The sequence below is a fragment of the Pseudopodoces humilis genome, chromosome 7 (genome assembly GCF_049639895.1).
Source record: "Pseudopodoces humilis isolate 2021_Gansu_Grassland_sample_001 chromosome 7, ASM4963989v1, whole genome shotgun sequence".
NCBI lineage: Eukaryota > Metazoa > Chordata > Aves > Passeriformes > Paridae > Pseudopodoces > Pseudopodoces humilis.
The window spans coordinates 18,979,585-19,003,089 of NC_142206.1; the positions used below are offsets into that span (position 1 = coordinate 18,979,585).

Below are 23,505 nucleotides of genomic sequence, written 5' to 3' on the forward strand. Positions count from 1 at the left end.
ATGTCCACCCTGCAGGGTATTTACATAAGGAATTGTTGTTCAAGATGGCATTATACTTGAAAGACAACAAGCCAGTGGAGTTCAGAAAATGGTACATCTCATCCTGAAGTACACAGTTATCTAGAGATCGATTTGCACTCTAAGTTCCAGTGTTGAAGCTTTTTAATGGAGCTATGGTAACTGACCAGCTCAGCACAGCTGCCTAAAGGTAGATGGGTGAAATAAATTTTACTACTGTTTAAATGTCTTTTTCTGTAGCCTTTGCAAGTAAAAAGACAACCTTTTCCCTTCTTGCCTTCCACCCTTCTTCACCTACCTGCTGTTCCTAATTCAAAATACCAGATACAACCTTTAAAATTCTCAGAATTTTAAAACCTTCTGTTGGCAAAACACTCTTCTTGCCACAGAATATCATCTTGCAAGTGAGTTGTCTGTCAAAAGCTGTAGTTTTTCAATATTAGGGCTTTGATTATGAAACATTTCTTTATAACCTTCACCAGAGTGTGTATTTACAAACTTGGAAAGACTAGAAAAAGCCATTTTGGTTAGCCAAAAACAGATAGAGAAGCAAAGGTCTATTTTATGCATGTGTGCATATCTCTACCCAACAGTGAAGGCAAAGCTTTAGAGCATCCATATTACTTCATTTATTTGTTAACATGTGAGTTCAGACTCTGCAGCTACTGATATTAATTCTTTTTGCAATGATATATTCATGATAGCCAGGACACATAGAGAAAAACCAACTGAAAAAATAATAAGCATAATTATTCCTGTTTTTATGTTGCTGGGAAAGTCTACATCCATACAAGTGTTCATTACAGAAATCTTTATGAAACTTCTGTAAATTTCTAATGAAGAACAGGCAAAACTGTTTTCACAGTTTATAACCCGTCTTATTCTTTCAGTGTCTACAAAGCTTATTTAATAAATATTATTAAATTATTCAAGAAAACTACTAATGTACCTGCCTGACAGGCATATTTCTGATTTTTTTTTCTAGTTTATTTAATTTGCTTTATTCAGTTATTTAGGGAAATGGAGCCTGTAAATTTTCAGTAACAATTGAGCTGCTGTGATGAAAGAAGGAAAAGAAATAAAGAAAGAATAAACACACAGAACTAATATAAGGAAAAACTACCCATTTGTTTTACCTCAGCATTTGTATATTTAGAGAAATTTTGAGGTGAATGTTGAACTTCTATTATTTGTAAAAAGGGAAGAAGTATATTCTTTCAGTGAAGACTGGCTTATAAAATCAGGCATTGGTGGCTGAAGTTCTGAAGGACAAACCTTTAATCTGTCCTTAAAGGCTTCTAGGTAATATAGGCAAGTGTAATTTTTATTTTTTTTTTTTAGTAAAGGGGTATTTGCACCATCAATCTTTGGAATCTAACCAAGGCTCTCAATATAAGTTCTTTAATTGTTTGTGTTTTCAGCAGAGAGAGAAATTGCTAAGAAATACTCAGAATCCCTTCCTTGAGGCCTCAGTGATCCCTAATTTAGGTACTTACACACTTGAACTGCAATGATGTCTTCATGAACCTATAAACAGTTTGAAATAGTAGTCCCAAAAGAGGTATGAAACATTCTTATTTTAGGATTTTTGTTGGGTTTTTTTGTTTTTCTGGGTTTCTTTTTGTTTTGGTTTGTTTGTTTTTGGGTTTTTTTTTGCAAATGAATATAATATCATTGACTAAGATGGCAATAATTTTACTCTGAGTTGCAACATACTAAACTGATCCAGTGGGGGTGAGCTGGTAAGTACTAAATTCACTGTTTTTTGCCTTATACATGTTTACATGTATAGGCAAAAGAAATTAAAAATTAACTACTGATTCAAACTCTGTAAAAACAATCTCAAAGCCTTCTGATGGCCTTCTTATACTGATAATAAAGAAGTGAAAGTTGATTAAAGTACACCCATAGACCAATACTTCTAAACTTTACAATCCTGCTGAAGTGTTCAACCAAGTAATGATTTTCTGTACTTGAAAAATAAAATAGATATTTCTTACCCTCATATGAAAACAAAATATCCCCAAGTAACTTTTAGGAAGCACAGAAGGAAGACAACAAGCAGAAGAAAAGATAACACGTTCCTCTGGTAAGTGTTTCACATTTATTCCTTTTTACCCATAAAAAATATATTAAAGAATTGAATGGGTGTGGATGAGGAAAATAGAAAAAAACACAGCCTTTATCTGGATTTACTTGGTGCTACATAATAAATGTGTGTGGTAATTCCAAAGATGGCAATCCAAAGGACTCAATGAGATATTGTTTTTTTCTTTTTTCTTGAAACTTTGCAAGTATTTGCTAGTTGTTAATAGAAATCCCTAATTTTCATTCAAAACAAATGAGTCATCTGCTTCTGGAAGTTCAAGTCCTTTGAAGTAACATAAGTACACACATGAAGTAACATAGTAAACATATCTTTTCTTTGGATAAAGGTGGGAGGAAACACTCAATTTGAAGTCTGCAAATTCATGTTTGGCTACCAGAAGTAACAGATCGTTTTGAAAATGGCATAGAATCAAGATGTTCATACAGCGTAGCAGTGCTGCTTCACTGGGATAAAGCCCTAACATTGCTCCAATACCTGAGAAATTTTCCATTTTATAAATACTGCATAACTCAGAGCATACAGTTTCTGTGCACAAAAGGCCAGGTAGCTCTGCAAGCAGCCAGATTAAGCCTCTCCTTGATGAAATATTGTGTCAGATCCATCGTCATTTAGGATATCCTGAGCTTTGTCTGTTGACAGAATGGGTAGAACAAAATCAATTCCCTCATTTGTCTTGCAAACCAGGCCTTTGAGTGGGGGCTTGTTACTTTCTTTTTAATCTTATTTTCTTCTTTTGTGTGTATTGAGGAGACTCCAAAGTGGTTTTTATCAGAGTGTTTTGGCACCAGGAACAATTACCTCTCTGAAATGGCTGTACACTGACACACACAGCACGGGGGGAAAACCAAGCAGAATTAGAGATCTGTGTGCACATTCTCACTGCAGTTACACAGACATGGTGGGATAACTCAGATGACTGGAATGCTGCCATGGATGGCTGCATCCTTTTTGGGAAAGACAGGCCAGCAATGTGAGGTGGTGGAACTGCTCTTTACATGAGAGAGTAACTGGGATGTACCGAGCTTTGCCTTGGGCGGGGTGAAGAGCAAGACAAGAGCTTACAGTAAGAATTCAGGGACAATGTGGGTGACACTGCTGTGGCTGTTTGCTACAGGCCACCCTGTCGGGAAGGGGAAGTCAATGAGGAATTTTCCAGTCAGCTGGAAGAAGCCTCGCAGTCACAGGCTCTGGTGCTCACAAGGAAATTCCACCACCCTGATCTCTGATGGAAAAACAACTCATGCGGGCACACAGGAGCCCAGGAGGTTCCTGCAGAGTACTGGTGGTAACATTTTGACACAGGTGGTGGAGGAGCCATGGAGGAGCGGTGTTCTGCTGGACCTTGTACTGACAAACAAGGAAGGATTGGCTGGGGAATCATAAGAATCAAAAAATCGTAGAATCACTAGAGTTGGGAATGATCTCCAGGTTCACCAAGTCCAGTCATTAACCATGTGAATGTCAGGGTCAGCCTTGGCTGCAGTGTCATGGAGTACAGGATCCACATGGAGGAAGCCAGCAATGAATAGGATCACAGCCCTTGACTTCAGGAGAGATGCCTTTGGCCTCCTCAAGGATTTACCTGGAGGAATCCCATGGGTTAGGGATCTAGAAGGTAAGGGCATCTAAGAGAGCTGGTTAATACTCAATTATTCCCGCCTCCATTCTCAAGACTGGTGTGTCCCTATGAATAAGAAATCACACAAAGCAGAACAGGAGACCTGCATGGATAAGCAAAGAGCTTCTTGCAAACCCAAAAGGAAGAAGAAAGTTTACAACGTGCTGAAAAAGGGACAGGCTGTTTGGGAGGAACACAGGAATGTTGTCAGGGTATGAAGAGATGTGATGAGGAATGCTCAGGTCTGCTTGGAATTAAACATGGTAAGGGATGTCAAGGATAATAAGGAAGGTATTCCACCCAATTTTCTCTAACCTGTTTTCAAATTACACAGCGAACCTGTAAGATGGAATGGGTTATTTCTTATCATAGCAGAAAAAGACTTACCGGGTGCACTTATAGTAGGATAATGAAGGCTGCATATTATCATCCTGCTAACTCTATTTTGTGCTTTAACAAAATAAAAACCAGTAATAAACAAGATACAAAAGTGTATTTTGTAGCTGAATATCTATCTTTTAATATTCTGCCTATTTTTTTTTTTTCTTACACTTCAATGAAATTAATATAAAAATACTTTTGGCAAATATTTGATGTAAGTATTATTCTGTACTTTCTTTTTGAATTACTGTGAATGTATTTCATGTCTGAAGTGCCTACTTGTGAAGCTTTTTGTATTATAAGGTTGCAACATACTTGCTAATGAAGCAGCTGCCACTGTGTCCTGTTAAAAAATAAGAGCCATGAAAGCACTGACCTTTTTTTCCTGTGGCTTCTCATTTCAGTACACATAATTTGGTAAAGCACTTATTGTAATTTAGCTCAGGTTGGAATGGACCTTGAAAAATCATCTCTTCTTTAGCACCCTGATCACTTGACTTTAAAATCTCCATGATGGGGACTCCACTAAGGCCCTGGGACATTGGTTGTTTTCACTGTAAAAAATTCCTCTCGTACATCAAAATGAAATCTCTCTGAGTACAGCTTGTGCCCTTTGCTTGTTGTCCTCTCCATGTGTGTCCTTGTGAAGAGAGAGCATTCATACTTTTTGTGGCTACCTTTTGGGAACTGGAAAACTATGATGAGATTCCCTTGAGCCTCCTTTTCTCCAAAGTGAAAAGACCTAACTCCTTAAGTCTTTCCCCACAGAGCAGATTCTCCAGCTCTTTGATCACTTTGTAGCCCTCCTTTGAGCCCTCTCCAGTGTCTTTTTTGAAGGGTGCATACCAGGACTGGGCACAGTACTGCAGGTGTGGCCTGACAGGTGCTGACTAGACTGGGATGATCTCGACTCCACCTGTTATGCTCCATGGATGCAGCCTAGGATCCAGTTTTCCTTCCTTGCTGCAGCAGCACACTGTGGGCTCATCTTGTCCACCAGGATTTCCAGGTCCCTTTCGCCAAGGCTCCTCCTCAGACAGGTGGATCCTAGCCTGTCCTGGGAACTTTGGCTGTGCCATCCCAGGAACATAGCCATGCACTTGTCTTTGTTAAACTTCATACTGTTCTTTCTATCCCACTCTTCCAGCCTGCCCAGCTCTCCTGTAAGATATCCCTTGTGACATGTTCAATGCACCACCATGTTTGGTACCACCACCAGATTTGGTGAAGATGCTTTCAATCCCATCATCATTTCAATCATCCAGACCCTTGAGGAGGATGTTAAACAGCATGCAGCCCTATAGGGATTGTGTAGGCAGGAATTGCTCCTGATATCTCACAGGACCAGAAACTCCCTGGTGTTTGGTAGGTGTGAGCTTCCTCTGAGGCTGATCAAAGGAGGAGGAAGACATTGGTGAGAGAGTAATTTAATGGAAAACTAAGCCAAGAACCAGCCTCCTTCAGGTAAGCATCAGAATTCAGAGTTCAGTAAAGAAGCCTCTGCAACTGTAAGTCCTGAATCAGCCCTTTGAGTCAGAGGTTCCCACGTGGTCTCCAAGAGAGTCAGAGAAGCTGAGCTCTAAATGAGCAGGAGCTGAGTGCCAAACTCAGCCCCTTGCAGGACTGAGATATATAAAGCTGTGTTTGCTTCTGAGAGAGGCAGTGCCTCTGACCCAACCTTCTCCTTGGCCTACAGAGGAAATAGCTGAAGCACTGGCTCTCCTGGAATTTCAGTGAGCCTTCTGCATATATCCTCTTTGCCCAAATGGAAGTGTTCTGGGAATGCACAGACTGGGAATGACAGTAGGGCGTGCAACCTGCATTGATCCACTGCTGTTTGTACCAGAAACACTTGAAAATGGTATTTCTTAGAATATTTCAAATTCTCAGTGCTCTTCTCAGATAAACTGTCATCAGGAGAGCCTCTGGTTCTGACTTCTTTAGGAAATGAAGCTTGTGTCTTTGTGCTGGAAAGAAATCTGTCCATGATAGGTTTGAACCTGGCTTATCTGACCCAAATTGATACATTATTTGCCTGTAAGGAAGCAGGAATTAAGACAAAGTGTTTTTGTATCATTTCTCAGAATATTATTGATGTCTATAGTAACTAACTTTCAGATTTTTTCTCTGAAGTGTTTATTCTGTGGTTTCTTTTTTATATAAACACAATTAGTCTAAAAATCACAGTGCTTCTTCAACCAAAAATCATTTTAAAAGTACAGGAGATGATCTAACATGGCAATCACAGTTTTGATTCAATGGTATATGTTTGTGAATAATAGCTCTGGTAGCACACTCAATGATGTAATAAGAGGAAATTGATGGTTGATATCTGTGTAATTCAGAACAGAAAAGCCTTTAATTCAGAAGATATCTATAATATTTAGTTCTTTTTGGTGCTGAGGTGATGTGCAACAGATTCACTCAGTGAAAATGGCCGACATTTCAGAGAAATTAGAAAATGAGAAGAAAACAATAGTAAAGGGTTTGGAAGGATGAAGGAAATTGCCTTCACTTATTAATTTTTTTTTTTTTTAAACTAAACACAACAACCTGTTCTCTGTTCTACCTCCATTAAAGAAGGAAATAATTCTATACAGGGTGAGGGAAAGAATAACTATGAGGTTTCTTTAAGTCTTAATAGCAAACTACTTAGAAAATGATAGTTGCATATTGAACTTCTGTCATCTTCAGATAAATGCAGACAGCATCATCTTCAACTTGTCTCTGCTGAGGTTAACAATGAGCACCTGAGATGCAACTGTTGAAGGCTGGGGTAATAGTTTGAGCTGAAAGAGAAGCTTTAAATAACTTTTGGCAGAACCTCCAGACTCATTTATCTCAAGAACAGCAATAAGTATTTAGATCAGTGAAGCAATTCTCGTCCTTGATGGCAACTGGAATGCCTCTTTGCTTCTGGATACTTAGATGTCTCAGTGTCCATACTCTGTTAGGAAGAGATTTGTGCCTTTCCCACTCTGATTTAGCCATAGAAAGTCTTGCATTTGTGTTTTCCACGCTCAGTTATAATAAATCTCTCTATTCAGGGTGGAAACACTGATCTCAAAAGTTTAAAATTGTTTCCAATGCAGAAAAGACAGCAACTTAAGTTACTGGTGCCACTGCATTTTAGTGATCACCTGGTAAATATTGAATAGAATTCAAAATAGACGTCTTGACACTTCTGCAACCATTCTTTTCTGGTTAGCTGGACGATGATACTCCTCCAGTAAAGATTTACTTTCTGTAATGTCATTGCTTCACCCTCATATATGGGGGACATTTTTTTCTGGCAATTTATTTCCCAAGCCTAGAATTTATTACAATTGCTCATATAATATTAGAGGTTTTGTGTACATATCTGAGAAAAGTCTTAAACAATATGTTTACAGTTGATGTTGTCTGGGAAGCAGGAGAAAACCTCACTCATTTTTTGTGCAGATGGACATCACCGTGACTGCAGGGGTTTCTAATATTTGATTTCAATATTCATTGGTGAGTTGGTGAAAACAACCCTATTAGACAACTTCAACACAGAAATAGCAGACATGCCTTTTCCTGCTTTATTCATTATCTCTCAGTAATTTCAGCTGTGAAGGGAGCCAACTGCAGATTCCAGGCCATTTGAAAATATAACGCAAAATCCACTTTCATTCAGTGTTTTTCCTTCTATACAATATATCCATTCTGTATGGTTTATTCTTTTGCTAATTAAAATTTAAATGATCCATCCTACCTCATCAATTCTATAAAAGAGACATTTTTATCATTAAAGATCTGGTGGAATCCTTAGGATTTACTGTTTGTTCTCAAAATTTAATCTCCAATGACAAAAATGCAATAATTTTATTTCCCAGGTCAAATATTTCTATACTGTCATTTATTGAATCCATATTATCATTTCCTTAAAAATTCAAAGCTTTTTGCTCTGACTGCAAACAGTATTCTTCCCTGTTTTTCTTTTAATTATTTTTGAAATGCAGTTACAACCACATCTATAAAATTGCATATACATGCTGCTGTGTGAGACAGCCAATCCTGTCTCACATGTATCAGTTTAGAGACATCAGAGACAGTTTTGTTATCAATGCTTATTGTTCCACTGACTTGAGTGGATTTTAGATGAGCTTCATTGTGAGTTTATCTGATGATGGACCTCTGGTGAGGATTAGGCATAACCTAACAGCTACTGCAAATTGCATTTAGCCTTTACAATTAACCAGACAATAAATAAATCAATGGAGGAATTAGTACAGTGAAGGGTCTCCTCAATGAAAACAATCTGTGCAGGCACAGAGATGGCCATTAGTCAAGCTAAGCTAGGAAAGGCAAACTTCAGACTAAAGCCCATTTTTTTTTTCTCTGAGCAGTGAGATTTAAAATTTCTATGGAATGAAAGCAAGACTAATAGCATTCTTGAGAAAGAAAACTGTGGGAATGAGAACATCAATTGTAGGGATGACTGATAAAATGATTTAATTGACACTAACATAAAGATAGATTTAGACAAAAAAGTATGATGGGAAAGTGATGGATTTAGCTTTTCAGTATACAAAGCTTTCTTTTGCATCTGGCTCTAGTAGAGATGAAGAGATCATTTCACTCTAATTTGACAGAAAGGTGCAAGTACTGTGGATGAAAAATCAGAATAAAAGCTGCTGGTTCAAAAACATTTCAAATGCATTTTACAGGAACATCAAAAATAAAATTAGTCAAAGCTCACAGGATTAACATATTTTTGTAATATTTCTTGAACGCAAAATTGGACATATCTTGATATATTCTGTCAGGATTTTTTCAAATAACATAAAAAGAAAACATTTTGTGGCACAGTGAAGCTTCATGTTTCAAAATTACTTAGTGGAAGTTAACAGCTGAAAGCTAGGGAATTTCAGTCAAAAGTGCACTTTTGACAAGGTGAAGGAAAACAGCACTTTGCAAAAACTATATTGCTATTTTCCATATCTGTCTAATCTGAATTGTGAGGATCATGCAATAGCTGAAAGAACACCTTCAGCAAATGATAAAAAGTATCAAATAAAATCTGCAAAGCTGAGTTTCCCATGTATGTACATCAGCATTTAAGAACTGTATAAAATAAACTTTATCCCCGCAGTTTTTGCTCAGAGACCCAAAGACAAGGTTAGACTATTGACAAAAGAGGGGAGGAAATAGAAATACAAGACACAGCTCCTGCTTCTAGCTTGGGTTACAAGCATTATGCTACATTAAAGTAAGAAAAAGTTTGCTTTTAAAGTAGTGAATGATTAATGTGTTGTTCAAAAGCTTGCAGAGATCGTTTGGCAGTTTCTGGAAAAAGAGCTGTAAGTATAATTTATGCTGTGCAACCTCTGTGATGTTTTCTCATTGAAAAAGAAATGGATTTGAGGGACTTGCAGTGGACAAACTAATTTGTTGTAGAGAAAGTACAGTTTGGCAGGGGGAAAAAGTGGAACTAATACTGGAATCTCTGCTTTGTAATTCAGTTTTGCACATCCCGATGCCAGCTGTAAGCACAACTAAGATAAGCAAACCGGTGAAACTCCACCGGCTGTAAATGCACGGGCAAGGGCTAGCCTAGTCACTGGAAAGAGCTAAATCCCCGGCTTTTATACATAACCCTGAAAGAAGTGCTGCCTCGATACAGAGCGGCACAAAGTACAGGCTTGTAGCAGCTGCTCTCACTGATGCTGGAGCACGAGTCAAAGGGATTTCAAGGACCGCGAGTGATCCACGGGGAGCTGCAGGGCTCGGAAGCAGAGCAGAGCTGTGTGAAGTCCTCTCTGTCCCCAGAGGCCGTGTCCCCACACGCAGACACGAGTGTAGGGCGCTGCTGAGGGGAGATGTGCATCCCCTTTCCTCGCCCTTGTCCCCCTCGTCTCCCGATCCCGCGGGCACAGGGCAGGGCTGACAGCTCCCGGCCGCCTGCGCCGTGCTCCCAAGTGCCTCTAATTGGATTGCCGCGATTTCTGCCTTTCCCAGAGCGGCGGTGGCGAGGGGGAGATGGCCGGGGGAGGCGGGGGGAGGCGCTGGGCGGCTCTCGGCTCCGCCGCTCCGCAGCCCATAAAGCCGCGGCCGCGCAGGGCGAGCCCGCCGTGGGACCGGCCACGCCGCGGGAGCGCTGCCAGGGACGGACCGGACCGGACCGGACTGCCCCAGCTCAAGGTACCCGGCCCCCGGCCCTTCTCCCAGCGGGAACTGGGCTGCCCAGCCCCGGCAGAGGGGAGCGGCTTCGCCCCCGCTTCCCTCCCCGTGCCCCGGGGCAGGCAATGCGTTCACCCCGGTGCGGTTTCTTCCAGATGCAGAGGTGCACCGGTTTCCTGTTTCTGTCTTTAATCCTTTGTGCCACCCTCTCGGAAACACTCGGGCTGGTTTTCTCAGTAAGTATTCGTGCCTCAGCTAGCGAGGAACCGTGACCCTCCCCACGGATACACGCTGCTCTTAGACATAGGGATTGCAAAGGACGCAGCACTCACACCATTTCTGGCTATAAACAGTTAGTTTTTTTTTTTCTTTTTTTTTTCTTTTTTTTTTTTTTTCAGCTAAGAATTTGAAGATTTTAAATACTAGCTCCATTGTTAAAAAAAAAAAAAAAAAAAATACTATGACTAAGAATGTCTTGTTGCTAGACCAAAATTGAATGGGTGTCCCAACTGCCTCAGAAAAGATGATGTACATATGGACTTCTTTTATGAAGAGGCTGTCATGTAAATCCAGGCAATAAAAAGCAGCATTGCTCTTTGCTAAGGTGACTATCAGGTGGTAATATAAACTTCAAGTATGAAGTGGAAATTTCTGCCTTCACGGTGTGATGTGCAGTCATCGTTTATGTGGTGTGAAACTGTCAAACCACATGGATGTCAATAGCAACACTATAGACTTAGGGAGGGAGGGGGCAAGAGCTCACCATGAATATTTACTTCAGTATGATTGGAGTAATTTTTAAAATATTTTTTCTTGATTTTGAGCCTTCAGAAGACTTTCTTCTAAGAGAATGTCCTTCTGAGTGTAGGTCGTGCAATAACATAACTTGTGTTTTATTTCTTTAAGGCGAAAGACAAAAGGGGTTGGACTTTGAATAGTGCTGGTTATCTACTTGGGCCACGTAAGTGAGGCACTTTTTTTGTTTCATTATTTCAAAATGCAAAAATTGTGTTATTCATTTCTCTGAATACAGCAATTTCTCTAAACCTGCAAGACTGAAGAAGCTCATTTGGGAAAACGCTTGTTCAGATGTTTGTTACATGCCTATCATAGACCTGAGCTGTCTTAGACAACAGCTGCTCTTTTCTAAAGAAGTGTGATGGGAGGCCTTATGTCCAGAAACACATCTGCTCACATTTTGTGCTTCTGAACTGTAATTTTCATATGACAAATACATCACCACCAGAAGTGTTAAAAAAATCTTACAGCATCTTAGATGTCAAGGGCAGAATGACAAAATGTGGCATTTGGCACTTTTCCATGTATTTCAGATTTCACCTTTAAATCTTGTTACAAACTTTCACTACTGGAGTTTATGATATGATTTTTTTTTTTTTTTTTAATTAAAGCAAAACAAATTGAAACAGTAACTTACAAACTCAAGACTGTTAACAGTTCACTATGTGAAAAATAAATATACAAGATGTTCAAAATACAGGAGTACTGGTTTACAGGTGGAGATAAAAAATGCAATTTGTAAGTAAAGTAATGCAGAACTAAGCTCAAATATTTGTTCTTTTACCATTAATTCTTGTGAATGTGGTAAAATCCATCACCAATGTTTCTATATTTTTAATGTCTCAGTAACACGTAGACAAATACTACACATACTCTGACACTCTTCATTCTTTATAGCTAACAACAAGGATACTAAAAAAAAAAGAAAACAAGTTTAATGCATCTTAAGTGTATTGACTGATTCTGTAAATATCTGGAAGAATAGAAAGCAGATCTAAGCAAATTGGAAAAAATATTGTGGAAAAATGTGCTTGTCAAACACTCATATTTTGTTTCTAAGACTGGATAATAGGAATCATCCTTTGTTGCAGGTCATATTGGTCAGCTTTTACTGATAAAGGAAATGCCCATTGCAAGGGGGGAGAAGAGGCACCAGGGGCATGTAAAATAGTTTCTGAAGGTTATTCCTGTAACCTATCTGCAGCTTTCTTTTAAGCACACTCACCAGCAATACTCCCTTAAAGACAGAGGAAAGAGCAGTAAGAACAGCTTCCCAGTTTACATGCAGGTATACCCTTACATTTTTTCTCTACAACATCTGAATGCAGTAATAGCTTCAGCAAGTATGTAGCACAAGACTGATTCTGGAATTTAAAAAAATCATAAACACAAATTTAGAAGAAAGGTTATTATATTTTATAACACATTTACTTCTTGTGATATGTCAAAACTGCCCAGCATGATATTTTCATTGAAATCCATGCAGAGCTAGGATATAGCATTATAGGAAAAGCATATAGGAAAGGTTTTTGCTAAGTCAATTAACTCCTCTGATTTTTAATTTATTTATCAGATGCAGTAGATAACCACAGATCTTTTAATGACAAGCATGGTTTCACTGGTAAACGTGAAATACCGCCTGGTGAGGATATTACAGCAGGTAATGAAAATCTGGAAACCAGCATTTTTTATTTGTTTCTTATGTTAAGTAATTTATTTACTATTGAACTGAGTACTTGGATACAAAACAATTTTTGCATTTTAAAAGAAATCCTAATAAACATATGAAAGGAAGAAAAATTACATTTGTCCATTCAGTGTGATCTTTGTATGGTCATAGATTACAACATCTAAGTGATTAGGAAAATGTATCATAATTTTGTTGCTTTAAATGTGTAATAGATCATATTTCTTTGAAAAAAAAACTTATTTTTTTTTTCTCTTTTCATATGTTCAAGTAAGTTCAATATGTTCAGCCATTCCAGAGTTAAATTGTTTTTTGGCAAAGGAGAGTGTCCATAAAGGCATCTTTCAGTAATGCAGGATATGGAAAATACAAAGTTTCAGTATTTCCTATCACTAAGCAAGGTGTATTATCTTCATTAAAAGATTGAGAACCTGGTCACAACTGAAGTCAAAACGCTTAGATGTTGCATGTGTCAGAATTTAATAAATGGGAATGAAAAGGGTGCAGCTTTGTTCTGGATTTGTCATCCAGAAGTGGACCTCTAAAATGTATGTCTGGACTCCTTTTTTGTAGAGAAGCTGACAATTTTCAGGCTTTATGTTGAACGCCTATTTTAGAATAAGGTGCAGAAACTTCTAGAAAAACCTGTTTTGTCTCCTGAGGAGAAACTAAACCTGCTGTAGACATCTAAAGTGAGCCGGGATGAATTCATCCTTAGGCTGATGAAAGTGACCACAGTACTTACCCAGTACATTTATCACTGCACTGATGGGGGCAACACAAAGCCTATTTTAAATTCACCCAGAACAGTGCAAATGTCATTAGCACTAAATAAGTTCATAAATAAAGGACATATGCTTGGTTACAATCTCATACATACAAACTTCATAAAGAGAAGAGAAACAATACATTTCTTAATTGTTTGCACTCTCTGAAGGACTGTCAGTCCAGTTCTGGTACACAGTTACCGAGTGGTGGTTTCTGTGTGGTATGTTTTTGGTGCTGTGCTTTGGTTTTGTTTGTTGGTTTTTAAGGGAAAAAAACCCCAACCCTGCCATCTCAAATACCCATGTTAATATATGGCCAGTCAAAAACAATGTAAAAGTAAGGGATTTGTAATCCAGCAGTAGAGATCACACTGCAGCACGTTGCCATTTGTCCCTATACCAGGTTCCTGATGGGAATATGAACTTATGGATTTGTGGAACTCTCTTGCTGGGTACTGTTGAGGCTCCACAATTGCAGATAAATCCAACCAAACTTGTTAGAATGAGACTTCAAAACTATACAGCTGCCTCTGCTATGAACTTCATTTTCTTCTGTCACCACGTGGTTCTTTGAAGCTGAAGTTTATTACAGAGTTCCTACCCAAAGGAGATTTAAATATAAATATATATAAAATGCATACGAAATGCATAAGGCAATCAGTATATTATTTTAATTGAAAACAAAGTATTTTTCCTGATTATTTGCAAAAGTCCCTTAAAAATGGCAACATACGCACATATTATTTATTAATGTAAAATAGTTCATGAAAAGGACTGTGCTCTCCTTGGAGGAATGCTGCAAAATGCATAAGCTCTCCAGATAACCCAGAAAAAATTGCAAGCTGTATTAGGGGCTAAACACTAGATCCAGGGAAAAAACCCACAACAAAAACACAACCATCTATGACCATAATTAGTGAAATCATCAAGTTACAAGAACATAATGGTTTGTTTACTGAAATCTGTGTTATCCACTACACAGAATTAAGGTCAATAGCAGACCAATACATTATTTCCAAGTGACTGAGGAAAAATATTTATCCAATAAATATCACATGGATAACAAATTGTGTAAAAATGATAATATCCATAAATAATATCCATATTAATGAAAATATTAATGAAATAATATCCATAATAATAACAAAAATCCGTAACAGGTTAGGTGGGAATAAATGTTAAGGAAAAATTCAAATAAAAGAGTATTATTAATGCAAATAATAATATTAACGTCTTTGTGTGAGTTCAAAGACTGGAAGACAAGATTTTTAGGTGCAAGTCTATTAAATGCATTCTTAAATGCTTATTCCTCTTGTACCAGAAACCTTTGTGTCCCTTGCAACCCTCATCAATGCTTTTAATTTGTGCTACAGAGCTCAGTCTTCCTTCTGACCCATCTGATAATGTTTTCAGTGATGAAATAATGTACTGTTGGTTCTGGCACCCACATCTGTGTGCAGAGAATTAAAAATCTTGGGGAAATTACTTACCATTTGTTCTTAATAGAGGGAAGTTCTCTATCCTCCTAAAAACAGCAAGGTGTCTTCCTGAAACCCCCTGCTGATTTTATTTTTTCCTCTCTTTAACAGATGCAGAAAGTATGCTTCCCAAAAGTGCAACAACAAGCACCCATTAGGCCATTGAAATAACATCAAAAATCTATTTTCACAAGCTCGAAGATAAGCGTGTTGGATTAGATACCTATGTAAAAAACAGCTTTCTGGACTTAGAAAAACACTCAGGCCTAAGTTTTGGGCTACAAACCACTTCTATATCATTTGAAAGCTTATTTGGAATGAAGTCAGACTACATGAATGAACTTTCAACTGTTCTGTAAAGCTGATGAATTTGGTTGCTAAATTTGAAATTTAACCTTTCCCTGCAGGCTCAGGTGGACACAAGGGATAGAGGTGGAACAGAGGATAACTCTCTAGTACAACAGATCTCGTAAGGCCTAGAGACCACAACCATTGAGGTGTCACAGCAGCTGCTATGTAGCAATGACATACAAAGCTGGTTGATTTTGATTCTGAGAATTGCAGTTACCTGCCTTATAGGGGCTTTGCCCTTCCATGAAATGGTTTTCCACCAAGAATTTTAAGGAAAATGGAATTTCATATAGTTTTGGGTTTTTTTCCCCTCCCCAGGTACTCAAACTTAGCTGCAGTATCTCATATGATGTATCTTTGAACCACACTGAGTAACAACCAGCTTGTTTTACAGGGAACCTTGGAAGATCCGTGGCTGATGAAAACATTGTGCGCACAGTAATTGAATTTTTGACTTACTTGCATCTGAAAGGTGAGTGAATACCTTTCAGTCTTTCACAATTTCTGGTAGGAAATTCACTGAGGAGATAGGACTAATCCTAAATGTACACATCTGCTGCAGATCTGAGTTGCAAGACTTGGAACAGCACCTCTGGGATCTCTCACACACACAGAGAGCAGGTGATCCTGAAAAATTGCAGCTCAGCAGAGATCTGATGCAGCACAGTTCTGATCCCACCACGTGCTAGTGACAAAAGAAACACATCTCCCTCTTTTTGCACGTATTCTACAATAAAGTTGCATGACAAAATTGCAACAACACGCAGCTGAATGTTGGCCAACAGCTCAGAGCGCACTGAAGCAAAAGCTCTGTGCAGCCTCAGAGTTGTGACAAGAGTTGTAATGCTGAGCTTACAGCTGATCCTGCAAGAATTCTAACTTTACTGTGGAATTCAGTGAAGAAGAAATTCATCTGCTTTTGAGTTTTCATCAGTTTTACTTTAAAAAATCCCAAACAAACACAATGTTCAGCTTTTAAAAACCTCTTCAGCTATTCCAAAACTGTCTATAAAGTGTATCAATAATACATAGTTGCAAAGAGACCAACAGGTAGAAAAAAGTTATTCTACTGCAAATGTTTGAGGATTTTTTTTCTGTCTCAAAAAGTAGGCAATTTGATAAATCAGTAATTTCTATATTCTTACTTTTGTACACAACAAATTATAAGCAACTTTGTGGCTAGTATATGCTGCAGACCTGAGTGTACATTTGTGTTTTAATTTCGTTTCATTTTCTGCATACCTGGGATGTTTTTACTCATTGTTTTCTGAATTATTTGTATACACCCAAGGAAAATAATTCTCATTACTGAAAATGTGAACCCAGTGTTTAGTGAATGGAATTTGCATTTGATAACAAAACCTCTTTATAGCTCTTTTATAGCCTGAAATAATTCAAATACATATTTAAAGTAGATTATTAGCATATATATTTACTGTGGACAAAGTAGTAGTTTGTTTGTTGTACCACTGTGAAGAAAGAGCCCAGAACACTCCTCTACTCTGCTAGGAAGTAAAATCAATATTTGGGCACAGCAAAAAGGGTGTAAAACAAGGTAAGCTCAAGCACACACCCTCTGCGTAGCCTAAAAGCTGCTAAATCAGACAAGAAAATAAAAAGCATCTCACAGATCTACAAAGTACTTCTTCCCTGGAACAAATGATCTAAAAAGGCTCCCTTCTCAGGATGGTGATGACAAACAATTGTTTTTATTCAGAAAAGGTGGTGGTATTACCATGTCCTCATGAAAAACAAAAAATGAATCTCCAGATCTGGCTTTTCCAGACACAGCTCTTGTATTCTCAGCTTGCAACAGACACAGAATGTTATCACATTATCTCTTAACAATATTTATTGGAAAGGCTAAGTACAAACTCTCACACAAACCCAGAACTGTAAATTAAGCAGGTGAAAACCATGGTTTTTTATGATAGAAATCCTTTAACACATTTGCTTGTATGAAACTTTACTACATTAAATACATGGGTTTAGATGTGTTCCTTGGTGAAGGAAGGGGGAAAAACCCCACTCATGTGGCGTAGATTCAGATAATAGTTATTCAGATTAGATATACATTTTAATCTGCAAGAAAAAGGCAGTATTTTTACTGCTAAGAAGTACCTTGGTAATAACTAGAAGTGGCCTTCATTTCTTTCTCTTGGAAATTATTCCCTCCAGCTTTAAGTGCTTCTCATAATGAGCAACATGTAGGATGGCAGCTGTAATTAGATAATATTAAGTCTTATGAGATCCTGGGATCCAGCAATATCAATTGACATAATAAAATTAATATAATTGTTGTTCTGTCACTGCTGTTTCTAAAATGTTGAAATTGTATCAGGAAGATATTATTGACATTCAAAAGAAAAAAACCCAGTATTTTATAAATTAAAATATGAAAAGTTCAAAGATATGTTTCTTATAGTTAAGAAAAGTATTAAAAAATTATATTACTGAAACTGGATTTCATTACTTAGTTGCTAAGATAAATATGCATACTTATATATGTGTTAATAATTTTTTTTTTTCCTGTTTGCAGAGATGGGAGCACTTGACAAGCTACCTACACCAGAGGAAATGAACCAGTCTTGAAGAATGCATTTTTATTTTGTTGCAGTGTAGATTTAGACTGAATTCTAAACAAAAGACCAAAATGACCTGAAGTTAAGAAGTATGGTTTGCATTTATCTGATAAATGGTAAACAGCCTTCTGCCCTCTGGTTGGTTTGTTGGATTGTTTTTTGCTTTTTCTTTTCCTTCCCTCCCTCTCCTGCAATGTTACAGTGTATAATTTTGCTTTGGTAAAATTTTTCTGTAGGTAAATGAGAAAATAAAAATAAAGAGCAACTAAGTTGTTTCATTTTAAGATTATGTACACACCCGCACACAGTGCATGCATCATCTACAAAGCCTGTGGTAAATTGTAAGATTATACTGCATCTATACTCTGCATATTAGAGCAAAAGAAAACACACACATATATATAACATATATATTGGGTAATTTAAATAGCAGAAAAATAACAGTGCCTTCTGCCATGCAGAATCATTTTAAGTCACAGATCTGTCTATACTTCTGTGCTTCAAGGAAACATTACTTCCTGTGCATATCTTCATAGACATGAAATAAACTCCTGTCGATAATAAATTTCATATTATTTACCTGTGCTACACTGGCCCATTGGCTGGAGCACACCTTGAGGCAATGCAAATTTAAGTGTTCTGTGCAGGTTTACACAAATCTTACATGTAGGACTCCCATGGCATTGAGAGCACTGGGGCTGCACTCCTAAATGAAGAAAAGCTCCTGGCTGATGCAAAATTAAAAATATACTTCATGATATGCTTTATTCTGAGTCTAGCAAAGCACTTGGATCCATGTTTAATCCATGCAGAGCAGCTTTGATGCACTGGACCAGGATGTGAGGTCTGCACACAATAAATGTCAGATCAAGACTGAGGAAAGGTCTGAGAGGACACAGAACCTTAGAAAGGTTTTCATATTCAGATGACTTTCAGCCTCTGCACAGTGCAATGAAATATCATCCTTTCAAAATGCTGATGTGCACTGGAGTGCACAGACTGACAGAAATTTTGCAGACCTTTATTATCTCATCTGTTTTTCACTCTTAGCATAGCAGAATTCTAAAAGCCAAGCCACTGGTGTGTGCTTTGCACCCACCCAGCCAACCCACCTTGTCATTCAGGCTGTGCTCTTCCTGTGATAATCACTCAGCCTCTGATCTAATGCCTGATATTTTCACTTTCCAAAGTGTGAAAATACACTTTACATCCGATCCAGTGAGCTTCTGAGCAAACCTTTCACATCATGTTTTATTGGGTTTCTTTTTTGGCTTTGAAGAGTAAGGAAAAGAAGTATACACTGCTAATACACATGCTGCTAGTTCCACATTATTTGGCAGATGGATGGGCTTCCCAAAGTGTGAAAAAAAGAATAGTGTGAAATTTAACCTCTGTACATTAGTACAGCTCAGTAAGCCCAAACTCTCCTTTCCACTAGTAATGCCCACACTTCTCACATAACCCTGTAGTAGAGCTCACTAAAATCAAGAGGTTTTCTTTTCATTGACTTCTGTGGACTTTGGTTCATTGACTGCTAAAATCCAGGATCTGTTTGAAGAACTCAGTAGCAAACCATCTCTGGCAATCAACCATCAGCAGAATCTACGGTCAAATAAAAGGAACTTCATTTTAGCATTGAATTTCTTTCATTTTCGAAAAGGATAAGAAATTAGAAATAATAGGACAAAATTAGAAAACAGCAATAACTTTGATCAAATTAGCATACCTTCAGCTCCTTAGAGTTGGAATCTTCCTGTTAGCATTATTAGAATAGTTATTCAGAATTCTGAAATTTGAGATTATTTGAAATAGTGGAAAACTCACAGGAAGATTTACAGCACTGTCTGAACAGGGAGGCTCACAAGGTTTTACATTGTGCTGCACTATTATATGTATATATTATAGAAACCAGATTGTTACAGACTAATTACCAAAAAGCAATCCACATACTTTCATTTAATAATTTCTGCATTCAAACACATATCGATAATATTTTGAAATAGAGACAGGTAAAATTTTCAGCTTGTTTCTTCACCCTTGTAACACCTCTAAGCTTTGCAAATATGGAGGGGGAAAACCACAATAAGGGACCATTCTTCTGGATCAATTTTGCAATTTCAGGAACATTATTATTTTAATAATATTAATTTTATTTAAAGTCTGTCTTAAATCACTTCATCTCAAACATAAGTTCTGCAAATATTCAGAATAATCTCTCCATAAACAACCTCTTGGACAAACACAAACATTGGATAAAAATGTCCAATATCCTTTAATCCACAATTTGAAAACATTAAGTTTCAATGAGGCAAATGGACAATAAAAGAATGTGGCATTTCAGTAGAAAATAATAATAAAAAAAACCCTTTTCCATCACATTGTATCATCTATTGCTTGTTTGCATATATTCTATTCCACTGTTGTGTAGGATTAGCTCAAACTTATATTTACACTACAGACAAAAGCCAAATCAAAAACCAAAAAACACAAAAGCAGACAAAAAAGGGAAACCTTTCTTGTAATGTTTGCCAGTGATATGAAATTACCCTTCATGCAAATTTAACTCTGACAATGAACAGAAGGCTTGCATGATGCTGGATGACTGGACAATAAAATGGAAGATGAGATTAAATGCTGATGCAAGCAAATCATGTGCGCAGAGAAAAACAGCTCTAATTTTACATAGGCATACTCATGCTCCAAATTATGCCTGGAAATTTAACTCAGACTCATTGTACACAGTCCCCTAAAAATGTTTTTTTAAACCTCAACAGTGGATAGAAAGACAAGGGGAATACTAGGAATTCCAATGAAAATATACCATTCCCAATTTCAGTACCAACAGCAGTTCTGGGCAGTTCACTGAAGAGAAAAAAAATCACTGTTGGGCCAGAAAAGCCATAGAGAAAAGTGACAAATATTTTTACAGCTATTTTCATATACAGAGAAACTAAATAGGTGGGAGATGAGAATCCTAAATGTTGTGCTAAAAGTGCTTTTTCTTGTAACCCAAGATATAATGATGATAAAATTATCAAGTAACACTTTTAAACTCCCTGCCCAGGAAAACCCAGAAGGCCTTTTCTATACATCTCCTGATGAAATTGTGGCACAGGGCTTTGTGGAAGCCACAGGTTCTGAAACAGTTATATTCATGGAAGAAAGTCCTTCAAGGTCCTAATGTTTAATTAAATTGTTTTCAGACCAAATTTGGGACGTGAGAGCACAGAGCAATAGAACAACCCTTAGAACCTGATCCAGGGATTAAACAGCTGCACAGCGTTTGATGCCAGTTTACAACAGAAACTTGAAAATCACATATATTTGGCTAAAAATTCTGGAGAAACACTGAATTCTGAGCACTACCTATAACAAAAAACCCTATAATTTTATAGAGTGTTCCACCTACCTTCCAGGTAGTTTCATTAAAACTCGTTTAAATGCAAATCAGCTCAGCATAAAAGGGGGAATTTCTGGTGGCACAGCTGGCACAGAAGAGTCTATTCCAACCAGGATGCCATTAGGGATCTGACAGGATACATGTATTTTCCCACCTGTCTACTCATGTGAAGGTCAGATTGCAACACTACCATAGAAAAATTAGATAGGACTCAGAGTACTGAGGATGTTTGAGGGGGCTTGGTATTGGGGTTGACAGAATCCTGCTGCCAGGTTTAATGCTACCATGGTTCAAAGTACAGCTCTTTTTGCCTGAGGTCATAGGGGAGCTTGGTGTGAGTCTGTTTACAAAAGATTCTGATACATCCCTAAGTGCTCTTTTGTATTTCCAAAGAGATGAGGAGATATGATACGAGATAGTGTTTGAAGAAACACATTAGTAACTCCCAAAAAAAGTATGGCAAAAGTATTTTAAAATTATTTCAGGGTATGTGACACAAAATGGTAGCAAGTTGGAGAAGTATTTTGTAGTTTGTTCAGAATGCAGATTACCTCAGGAATTTTCTAAGTTTAAAAGGGTTAAAAGAAAGTTTAGACTCTGGCATTATTAGGAGAAAAAATTTTCACCAATTCACAGAGTACATTAATGGTGTAGTACTTCTGTCACTATTTTGTGTTCTATCACTTATTTTTGAATAAATGCAAATAATAATTCTGGTATCTAGTTGTATGAGGACTGAGTGTGACCCAGGCATAGAAAACCTCACTGATCCCTTTAGTACTCAGATCCAGTAGCTGGGTATACAAATACAAAGTTGTTAACATTTTTAATAACTCAGAGCACTGGACATTTGTCAATGCATGTGCCACACTCAGAACTTCCCAGAGATGAGCTGTGAAAAGCCAGAATTGAACCAAATTTTCTCTCCTTGCTTGTAAAGGAGCAAAAACTTTATCAAAAAACTTATTCCTTAAAACATTATCAAATTCCCTTGTGATTCTACTTATTCATTTCTAATTTAATTGATCTCCACAGAATTTTTTCTAATTCAGTATATATAAATCATAGAACCTTTCTAGGTGCTAGGAGACATGAGTCTCATACAGAATGTCTGCCTGAGGAGAAATTCTAAAATACCTGCTGCCATTCAGATTGGATTTTTTTACAGTTTCTAAAATAAATGTTGCCTATTTATCACTTACCACCACATACATAACTAAAGCAGAATGGCATGCTTCTATAATTTCCCCTTCAAAATGTTCACAAGATCATGCATTTCCTTGAAATTATTCCATTCTATTAAAAATAATTTTATTGGAAAATAACTGACCAGATTTATAAATGTTATGGCTATTATTTACATTTATCAATATTAAAGGTAGCATTTCTTGACAAAAACTAAAACTGATGCTTCATTTATTTACCTCAATGTAAGTTTCTATGTCATATCTTTAGGAGTACTTTCCTTACCATTTATTCTGTTAAGAGTGTAGGGGAATCACACCCTGCTTCCCTAAGATCTTTCTGCAATTTGATAATGTTACCTGATTCTGCTTCAGCTTCTGATCTAAAAGGTAGCAGATTTGGGAATCATTAGCTCTCTGATAGTTTTGATATTTATTGCTCTCTGCAGGAATTAAAATCCAACTTAAGGTATTCCCCAAAGGTTTCTGTGAGAATTTGATTTATCTCCTCTGCAAATCAGAGTTTGAGGACACTTGTACTGAGTGTCTGCTTCTAGGGCTCTCCAGGGGCACTCTGGGCTCTGGAACTGAAGAGGGCAGCTCTGAAAAATGAAGATTTGAATTTGCTCTCTGCTAGCAGAGCACGGGTGCTGGCTCTGAATCCAGAGAGACCTTTGAAATGAGACATTTGGATTTCCTTCTTCAAATCAAGCAGAATGAACCCAGGCCCTAAGGCTCAGAGAACCAGTAGAAGCAGACAGGAGAAATAACCACGTTTTTACAGCTAAATGTTACATTTTTCTACCACTTTTCAAAACATGGTTTTGCAAATTGTGCCTGCTTGGCTTTCCTGCTGATTACCCACTTAGCCACTGTTTAAAAATAAAGCTCATCAAATACAACATATAAGGGCTAAATCCTGACCTATGAAACAAACTGCAGTGGTACTGTTGACCTTGAAAGTGCATTTACTTATATCAGCTAAGG

The 23,505-nt window shown here is 37.5% G+C and overlaps 1 protein-coding gene across 1 annotated transcript; it reads left to right on the forward strand.

Moving 5' to 3' along the window:
- Positions 1-10,211: 10,211 nt before the first annotated feature.
- GAL (galanin and GMAP prepropeptide) lies at positions 10,212-18,187 on the forward strand. Its single transcript, XM_005522384.3, has 6 exons — positions 10,212-10,292; positions 10,427-10,507; positions 11,178-11,232; positions 12,643-12,729; positions 15,747-15,824; positions 17,892-18,187. Exons 2-6 carry the CDS (start codon positions 10,427-10,429, stop codon positions 17,942-17,944), a joined length of 354 nt encoding a protein of 117 aa, XP_005522441.1. The 5' UTR covers positions 10,212-10,292; the 3' UTR covers positions 17,945-18,187.
- Positions 18,188-23,505: the final 5,318 nt, after the last annotated feature.